The 10,142-nt window shown below is 47.1% G+C and overlaps 1 protein-coding gene across 4 annotated transcripts in view; it reads right to left on the bottom strand.

Moving 5' to 3' along the window:
* Nucleotides 1-425: 425 nt before the first annotated feature.
* The window catches only part of msrb3 (methionine sulfoxide reductase B3), a 12,141-nt gene continuing 2,424 nt past the window's right edge, over nt 426-10,142 (bottom strand). For 2 of the 4 annotated variants that reach the window (XM_077005025.1, XM_077005026.1), the window contains exons 2-7: nt 9,589-9,743; nt 7,122-7,230; nt 6,035-6,112; nt 5,071-5,099; nt 1,418-1,515; nt 426-1,278 (exon numbers count right to left, since the gene is read on the bottom strand). In XM_077005025.1, the coding sequence (XP_076861140.1) occupies nt 1,108-1,278; nt 1,418-1,515; nt 5,071-5,099; nt 6,035-6,112; nt 7,122-7,230; nt 9,589-9,664 (561 nt within the window). In that variant the 5' untranslated portion in view covers nt 9,665-9,743 and the 3' untranslated portion in view covers nt 426-1,107. The remainder of the gene's footprint in view (nt 1,279-1,417; nt 1,516-5,070; nt 5,100-6,034; nt 6,113-7,121; nt 7,231-9,588; nt 9,744-10,142) is intronic. The other 2 variants (XM_077005027.1, XM_077005024.1) reach the window with 1 other exon arrangement.

The raw sequence follows: 10,142 nt of genomic DNA, 5'->3' as shown, positions 1-10,142 counted from the left end.
CTAGCAGGACTGGTCTTGTTGCTGTTTGATGTCCTGTTGCTATTTCATCTTCATTTAGTGGGAAAGAGCCCAGATTTCTAATCAGGTTTTGACCTTGAATTTTTATTTTTTATTTTTGTCTCTTTTTATCCAAGTCTTACAACTCAGCCATGGCAACTTTTGAAATTATATATGCTCAGTTCAGTAGACACATGGGCACTTTCTCTGATGTACTAACACAATGATTGCTGGATGTCACACTGAAAAAGAGGGAAATTAAATATCAGTTTCCCATTGCATAGACAGCTCAGTCTATATGCCACTGGTCCCTGAGGCCATGTGGGTGTCTGACTTCAAATGTGTGAGGTGAATTCAAAACACAGTGTGCCAAACTGTACTCAATAACTGTTTAATAACACTTGTCAAGAGCTCCCCCCCCCCCTCCCTCCCCCCAAAGATTTAAAAAGAGGCACCACAAGCAGAGAGACAGGAAAGCACCCTTAAAAGGCAGGACACATTTTTGTTCAGACTAATAATTCATCATCCATTCAATTTTTTTTGAAAGAGCACTTTCTTCACCACTTGGTCCTTATTTTGCAGCTCACAGGAGCACTTTGCATAGCATTTCCTTTAAATCCCAAACCTACTGGTATCAAATATCACTTCAAAAACAAAACATCTCTCTGAGAAAGTACATATATATAATTCATTTCCAAGCAACAACATTTCATTATATCTTATAGAACAAATACTCCACAGTCTGTAGTCTTAAACTAGTAAAGCCACTAGTAGATGGTAAAAGCAACAGTACACAAGAGCCTTCCTGGACAGCAGTTTCACCTTACACACATTTCTATTATTCAGGCGTAGAGCTCTTCTGTTTGGCCACTGATGTATAGGGCACATTGGACAAGGCTATGAAATAATTCTGCTCATGTACTGCTGAACTGAATGGCATTCTGGTTGCAGAATGACCTAGCTGGACATTTGGTAAGGATGTGCTTGTCTTATTGCTAGGCTAACCTCTAAAACATTGGGCATAATCTGGAGTTGCTAGCCCATGAATGAGAGAATTTCATGGGGTCTGCCCTAGGGATCTGACACCTGATTGGTCTGTAGACATCTCCCTCAAAGCTCATTCTTGCTGGAGGATGCTGATTGGCCTGAGGCTCCAGCTAGCTCCACCCCTTCAGGAGCAGAGTTTTTTGGCTGGAAGCTGAGCGAGGCGGAGTTTATGCAGTAACGCTTCCCCGTGGGCCGGGGTCCATCATCAAACAGGTGTCCCAAGTGACTGCCACACTGAAAATCACAGTGGAATTCCAGACATAAAGAATTAACCACGTGTGTATGACAATAAAGCTATTCACTATTCACTATTCACTATTCACGTGCCTGAAAGATTTTTCCAAAGAGTTGTTTTTGCTAGAATTAGAATTACCTGACTGCAGCTGACCTCCACTCTGTGCATGCCATAGGAGAAATCATCTGTCTGTGATATCGAGTCCTCCTGTATCAAATCGAAAAAGGATGGCCATCCTGTAAAGAGAAGGCAACAACGTTGGGGTGTGTATTATAAACTGCACTCTTCTATAAAGTCTGCTGCCCACGTAAACACACACGTGCATGTTCGTGTGTGTGTGTGTGTGTGTACCTACTGTATATTCATCCTTGTTTACTCTAAACTGGAAGGTCTAACTCAATGGAATCCCCCTGGTACCTTCTGGCTTCTCCTGCTCGGTCTCTACACTCACTCTGTCTGCGGGACACGTTACTTCTTCTGCGGTGCTGCCAAGACACTGCTATGCGTTTATTTTTGTAGCTCATTCCAGACTGGACGTCCCCCCCCCCCACCCACCACCACCCACCCCCCTCCCTTTCATTGCTTAGGGAGATCCCTGCCTGCCTCATAATTAAAGGGCAGAATACAGCAGCGGCCTTCATTAAACATAAAGCGCATTTCAGCGTGCTCAGAATGTGAAGCAGCAGGACACGTTTGCCAGGATGTGGGTTGGTTGTTTTTTTGGTTTAATCTGCGCTTGCCCCCTATAGCTTCCCCCATTTACTTCTTGCAATATTAAACATGGAACAACGTCTGGCCTGTATGAAAAGGATGCGAGAATGCAAATAAAATGTGCTTGAATGCTGCTCTTTCCCATAACGGCCATTTCTTCAGCAGCAATGTGCTTATTGACATGCTTAAAGCCCACACTAACATTTAACATTTTGCTGAATTTGTCCAAAGACACACCTACAAAACACGGTCTACACATGTACTACACCTACTACACATGTACTTTCCATAACCAGTAATGGAGCAGCCAAAGTAAAGGGGGGGGGGGGGGCTGTGTGTGGATAAAGTAGGGGCTTCATCTGCAAGCTTGTGGACTGTCTCAGTGCCATGCGCCTTTCATGTGGAAGATGTCTGCGCGGCAGCGGGGGAGAGAGAGGAGAGTGCGGCGGCTCCCGGGTGGTCCGGGCTCACGGCTGTCTGGATGGCTGCAGCGTCTGGCCGGGTGGGGGCTGCACCGGGCTCTGGCAGGCGCTGGAACGGCGGTACACCCCCCCCCTCCCCCCCCCAAACACCCCCCTCCCCTCCTTCTCCTCCTCCCGCACAGCGCTCTGCATTAATCCGCGCAGTAATGACGGCTAATGACCCTCGCTCCAGGAATGGTGCAGCCCTCCTCTAAATATCTGGGTGGTGTGATGAAGAATGACTTAGGACCGCTGCAGATTCTCAAGTCACGCAGAACGGTTCGAAACTATCCTGGTCCGAATTAGTCATTCACAAGTGCCGGTGATTCAGAGGGTATGAAGTAAAATGTTGGCACGCAAAGCGTATTTGCAAAATGAAAAATATTTGACTGTGCAAGCCTTCTCTCTCTCTCTCTCTCTCTCTCTTTCTCTCCCCCCCCCCCCCCGCTCTCTCTCTCATAACCCCAGAGCTAACTTGATTCAAAACAACAGTGAAATCAACGATGAGAAAGTTATTTATAAAACATAACGGGCGGAGAGAGCCGAGCTGAAAATAACCACCCCCAAGCTTTCCACCTCCTTAGCTTTATCCTGTCGTTCACCCCAAGTTCAATAACCAACAGCATGTTCCATCTTAATTGCTAAGCGGTACCATACACTGGTAATTCTAGAGGCTTTTTCCTTTCAGCCAGCTCTAGACATGAGGCCCTGACGGTTGAGACCATGTGCAGAACATCACCGGGGGCTTAGGCTGAGCTAAGGGAGCTGAGGTCCTCGCCACAGCTGCGGTCTAATCTGATCAGCGCTGGGGGGGGTACGAGTACGATGCCGCCCTGCTGCCACGTCTTCGGGTCCGTCTCCAGGCCCAGGTATAGCGTTATTGATGAGATCGGCACAGATCTGAGCTGGCGGGAGGCGCCCACCGCCGAGATGCTATCTGCCGGTGAAGAGCCGAAGTCCGTGCTTGGACCCCCACCCCCACCACCACCACCACCACCACCACCTCCCTGCTGGGCTGCTTCCCTTTCAGAGGCCCAACACACTCCAGCCTCCCACACCATCACCCCTCCACCCCGTCCCAACCCCATCCCTCCTCCACCGGGCTAGGGAGGCAGTGCTTGGCCGCGACTACAAAGCCACGGAATTCCACTCAGACACAGGAAGCTCTCGGGGGGAATATAGGAATCCTGTGAGTCAGAGCGGGAGAATCCCGGCGGATCGCTCCAGCGCTGATCTAATGGAGCTTTATCGGCGGGGTGAGCTACCCACTGAATGGAGCAGTGTGGCAGCACTCTAACAAAACAGGAAATTGAGTCTATATGAGGGCAGGCTGTGGCACGGGCTGCATGCAATGCAGGAGGTTTGGCCCTCGTCTCCGCAGAGAAGACAGAAAGGACCGGGCGTGAGGAAAAATCCTATTTTTCAGCGGGGGCCCACATGGTTCCTATTACAGGTTGTTTTCTGTGGAGAATTCATGCATGCATATAGGTCGAACAGAGAGACTGGATGATAATAGTGTGCATAATACCACAAGAGAAAAGGCTTTTGAGTGCTGAGCTGTGAAGCATCAACACAGCTCACACACACTACAGGCTTCCCAGTACAAAATAATGTCAGTTGACATTCATGGGGCTTAAAGTGAGGGTCTTCCTGTCAATGGTGCCAAGGAGTTAATTTGGTGCCAATGAGTTAATCAACCAGTTAGATAATTATTATTAAGACATTAAAATATAAGTATTCTTAAGATGTTATTTTTAAGATGATAATTATAATTAACATATTTTTATTTGACCCATGGCCCTGGCCTTTGACACATTGCCAAAGCCTCACTAGGCTAAAGAGCTCCATTCGTAAATTTACTGCAAGCTCCCCAGGGGAGGAAAAACGCATAAATAAACTAGACACATTCATTTTCATCCGAGGAGATAGGAACTTCCTCGGAGCTCTTCTCTAATTGCAAACGAAGCTGGAATCGCAATGCTTTACCAGGACAAACCGAGAGTTGGGAAATTCCCGAAGATTACGAATGACAGCAATGTAATGTTTACAGCCAATGCATTAATCCCTAAGGAGTAGATAGTATTCATTGAAATAACTATCAGGATATTTTGTAAGCTTTTTAAAGCAATTTGTTATTTTATGTAGGCGGTGTAACCCATAGATTACGAAGCATGTTTAGTGCCTGTTAGATGACTGACTGAGTACATTCATACTCGCCATCAACTATAAAGAGGGCGAAGAGATCAGTCTCTCCCTTTAGGACAGACAGACAGAGAGACAGGCAGACAGAGAGACACTGAGTGAAACTGAGTGAGTGAGACAGAGGTGTAAAGCTAGCAGGATTTGTGCATAGATATAGACACGTTTTTCAAAGTGCAATACATTTACATGACAAATCAGAGCAAAAACACGAGTAATACAGTGTATTTGTACTTTGGTGTATTGGTGTACGTGCTCTTATGAACTGAATGTTCAGCAGGCTTGGACTCTCTTGTACTGCTCGTAATGCACTCTTCATTACTTTATACAAAATCTGAAACCACTGTTATACACAATCCTTTTACAAAGAATTTAAAAATAATAAAAATGTGTTAGCCAGAAAACATTGCAGAAACATACCTGAGCCAGAGTCAAATTTCTTATCTGACCTGCAAAAAAGTGAAGATGTTATTAAAGTTTCAAGGTTTAGTGCAGCGCTTATAAACAACAGGTCTGAAGCACGTCAGAAGGATCGTGCGTGATGCGAGATCATTTTTCTCTCATGACAAGTCACAGTCCAACACCAAGCTCAGTCTTCCGTTACAAACCCCACTGTTTCCCCGAGTGTTTCATTTTCTCATTTTTCTCTCACCCGCTGAACATGGGTAATATCTAGTGAGCAATAAGCAGGCAATTTGTGCTCTTGGGGAGCACAGTTCGGAGAACAGGAGGGAGGTTTGAGAGCTGCGCTTTTTTCCTTTGAGAACATTGCTCCTAAGATATGGGCTAATGCCAGTCATAAATTCAGCTGCCTTTGAAGCTCTGCAGCAAGCTGTGGGAAAAAGGTGACCTGGTAATGGCTCCCCGGCCCACTTCAGACACCCCGTCAGGTAAAGTTAACCCCGCGCCGCTCGCAGCCCGCCCGGCCTGCAGAAACCCCCAATTACACGGCACAGAAAGACAGACGGGCAGACAGACAGACATGCAGACAGACAGGTAGGCAGACAGGCTTCCAGAAAAGAGCTCAGATGAGATGCTGTGCTTCCTGACCTCTTGACTGCACACAGAACAACCCACAATGCACTGGTCCTGATGGTAAATGCCCTAATGAGAGCATTTTGCAAGCACCAGAGCTGTGGAGGATTCTGTAAGCTTTTCTCTCCTTGATAATATTATTATTATTATTATTATTATTATTATTATTATTATTATTATTATTATTATTATGACATCAGACTAATGTGCCGATGCCCCAGCTGGGGTATGTGGAGAGTTAAGCCAGGAGGGTTAAGCCACGTGTAAGGCAGGAGTGTGGATAACAGGAAGATGATCGACACTGAGTAAGTTGGCATTATCAAACACTGAACAAATCTCAAAGACTCACGTGAAAAGAGGGGCCCCACAGACGACACAGGAGAAGGTGCCCTGTTCCTTGTGGTCTGTATACTCTCCCCTGAACGCACTAGACATGGAAAGAGGCAGGATTGAAATTTATACACGTGTTCATACAGGCCACTCGTCATTTGAAGTTGTGTTTTTATCTTCATTGACCTAAAAAGGCCTCGTCATGCACCATATAAACCACGCACTCTCCATGAGCAGCATACGGCATTTTGTTGTTTGTGTCAACACAACCACGACTGGTTAGCACTGCCATGCAGATGGAGCTGGTTCGTCAGAGGTTTAATTCTGACCACTGCGCAAAAGATTCCCATCCACTCGAACATGGCTGATCCAGGTCTGACCGCAGGGGGGGGGGGGGGGGGGGGGGGGGGGGGGGGGGTGCGGGGGCAGCAGGGCTTCTAGATCTAAAAGGAGCGAACTGGTAGGGAACAGGCCCTGTGGCCTCGGCCGCCGCTGCTGAGTGAGCCACAGGCCTCAGAAAGCGGAGTGGGCCACAATGCCCCCCCACCCCATCGCAGGCCCGGGGCCTGGGGCATTTTTCACATTCCTCCTGCCAATGGGCCGATAAATCCTTTCCCCACGTGTGCTGTGCCATGGCTGGTTGGAGGGGGGGAGGGAGTCTGACCGCCGCCCTCCTCCGTGTGAACGCGCCCTGCTGCCACCAGCCCGCCGCTGGACCCCCGTCCTAGCGCTCTCGACCCGGCCAAACCAAACACGCAGAAACGAGCCCAGAACCGTCCGGAGCCAAGCATGTGCATGCAGCCACGGGACGTTCACGTGACACATCACTGATGCATTTTACGTCTATAAATAAGTAAGGCGCACGTTTTGAATATTTGTGCGGTTGTCTGAGCAACATCCAGAACGTTCCAAGCACAAAGCAAAAAAAAAAAAAAAAAAACAAACCATAAAAACCGTCTTCTGCTTCCGCCCCTTATTTGAGGAGGTAGTTATAGCACTGGATCACTATAAAGTTTTTGCAAGTTTTATCGGCTCTGCTGTTGAAGGCGCTGTTAGTAGGTAGTCACAGGTAGTGAGCCGGTGTTGCACTGCGTGGACACGCTCACCTCTCCGTGCCCTTCTCCTGCGTGACATGGTACTGCATGGGCGTCAGGCGTTTTCTCAGCTCCTCCTGTGAGAAGCTCCTGGGCCACGTCTTCTTGGAGCGGCATGTCCCTGGAACGGTGAAGCACGGGGGTAGGAGACAGATCAGCGCCTCTGGGACAGTCACCAGCAACTCTACAAGAGACTGCACAAAACACGGGCACTGCGAGAAGAATGTGCGCAAAAAACCAAACCAAGCCTCTATAAAGCCCCCTGGATGACAACCCGGTTTATGCGGAGGTCCAAGCAGGAGTCAGGGTGTACAGGGCGTGTGGGGCACGTGTAGGCGCACTCTCGCACAAGCGCACACAAACATGCACTCGGACGCGCGCCTGAGCTCAAAGCGCTTTTGTCAGGCACGCATGCTCTGCTTTAGAAACCTGACTCCTCACTCAAGCCACTTTCGCTACAGACTGACAGACAGACGTCCAGGGATGATCGGTTCAAACGACTCTTGCTTAGGAGAGTTAAAAAAAACAAAACAAAACAGTGACATCACAGTGTAAGAGAATAGGTCGGAGGAAAATGTGTTACAGCCAAAGTATTTCACTGTACACCGTAGATTATTTACAGTGAAATTACGACTTCGTGTAAATATTCATGTTTACATAGAGAATGGAAATTCTACAGGCATTAGTGAATTGCACATCAAGTATCTAGCATTGCAACAATGCTGACCCCTAGAGGTCAAACCGAGGCAATAAGTATTTAAGAATGTCGAGAAGGTGCAGAGTGACGTGTATATTCCAATCGAGAGTCAACTGTCTGAAATAAAAAATAATTCAAAAAGAAACTGCTGCACACACTTATCCAATCAGAAATAAATATATGACATCATACCTGTAATTTATGGCTTACACGCCTAATACATTTACAACACCGAACATCCAGAGATATCCAGCGAAGTTGTTAAAAATGAAAATAAGATCAGAAACACTGACCTTGCCTAAAAGCCCTGATAGGTTTTGTAGCAGGCCTTCACAGCGTGTCAGACCACAACTTTTAGACACCTGGTACTTTTTCCATCCATTTTTCTGGTATTCAACTAAAAACAGTGAAGTCACTAGATAAGCAAACTTCAGCGTCTACACGTGGCCCATGGTGCCTCCACACTGCTGGACCACTTCCTGCTCTTCTGCTTTGGAGAAGTCTTCGCTCCGAGAGCCTGGATCTCCTGTCATTTGGGCCATGCAGAGAATTCCTCCCCTCAAGATTGAAACCATGTGAACAGAGGGAATAACAGGGTCTTTACAAGGTCCCATTGGTGAATGGGCACCATTGATAGGCTTCTGACCAGTGAGTACAAAGTTACTTCTGACACAAATTTGAGAAGGAGGGTTCAGAAAGAAAAAAGAAGAGTGGGTCCACTCTTTACAAGACCCCCCCCCCCCCCCCCCCCCCCCTATATTCTGAGAGACTTCTGGATCCTATTAGGGGCAGAAAGAGAAGAGGGGTGGGAGATGGGGGGTCTAGTTTTATTTATCAAAGTCTAGAGCATTTTTCTAGTTAAAAGCAAGATTCAATCTTAATTGTTGCTTCTTATTTAAAATTGCTCAATGCCATTACAGTTCAAAACTAATTAAAAATAAACAAAAACATTTTCATGAGCAAGGTTTTTTTCCCAACTACGATGCAGAAAGATTCACAGTCAGAGAATGGAAGGCGTAAATGTGCTACTGTTGTATTTAAACTCATTACATTCACCAGAGAGAGGATCCACATTATTAAGACCCTATGAACGGGGGCACAAAGGTTTGTGTTGTACGAGTGAGTGACTATCCTACACACACACACACACACACACACACACACACACACACACACACACACACACACACAACCTATTCAGGTACAAAATGACTGCTGAAGAAAAATAAAACACACATTTGAAGCTTGGCTGTGCAAGCAAGCTTAAAAGAGGTTCAAATGTTAGATGTTAATCCATGAGCAACTGAAGCATCTAGTTTGAGAAAGAGGACACAGGGGGGAAAAGTGACGCTTCATAGCAAGGGGTTGTCAAATGCAGGAAAAAACAACCTTATAGACTGTTTAATAACTGTTTAATAGACTTTTGGTCATCATTGTCTATCTGATATTTCTCTAAGCCACTTTATTTCTTACGTTACAGTGATCATGTGAGGTATGTAGAATAGAGCTGCTTAAGCTTTTTTGAGACATAAAATCGCTTTTCTATATGTAAAGTTGCATTGCGGCTGAAAGCCTGCATATGTCACGTCACCAGGCCTGCACCAAACTATCCACAAGGTGGAGTTTTCCTGCAGGTGACCAAATCATAACACTAAACCCCTTGCCAAACACGCGTGCGCACACAGAAGAAAGCGTGTTAGACATCACGGAGGCAGAGCACGCTACACACACTGCGTGTCCGCGTACGCACGTACGCACGCACGCACAGAGCACCCAGTGGACCTGAGGGAAGGCCGCAGGCCTTGAGTTTAACAGGTTGGCTTTTGGTGACCAGATGCAGCAGATTGAAGCCGGACATGGCCGCCGTGTCCCTGGCGCCGTCCCTGCTGGGGCTGCTGGGAGGAGAGCAAGCGACAGAGGACCGTCCGCCGCTCACGCTAGAAACACAGAACACAGGCAGGGCACAGGAAGGGCAGAAAAAAAACACACACACACACATCTGTCAGCAACACGCATCAGCGGCTCGGACGGTCTCATACAGTAGAGTGGCCAACCGCAGGATGACCAATGTCTTTCATGCACAGGGAAAAGGCCCTTTAAATGATTGGGGGGGGGGATGGATGGAGGGTGGACACGATGATGTGAAATGCAGGACCCCAGGCTAAACAGAAACCTTGCAGGCTGAGAGATTTAATAAGTTGCATTTCCAGCACAGGGTAGAGACACTGAAGGAAGGTATGGGGAGGACAAAAGGTCAACATAACAAATAAAAACAACATGAAAACAAGGAAAATAAACATTTAAGGATCAATTCAGTGAACCCATTTCCACACCGG

This window comes from Brachyhypopomus gauderio, chromosome 5 (genome assembly GCF_052324685.1).
Source record: "Brachyhypopomus gauderio isolate BG-103 chromosome 5, BGAUD_0.2, whole genome shotgun sequence".
NCBI classification, from domain to species: Eukaryota; Metazoa; Chordata; class Actinopteri; order Gymnotiformes; family Hypopomidae; genus Brachyhypopomus; species Brachyhypopomus gauderio.
The sequence above is the reverse complement of the archived record's forward strand: the minus strand, read 5'-3'. Positions and strand labels throughout refer to the sequence as shown.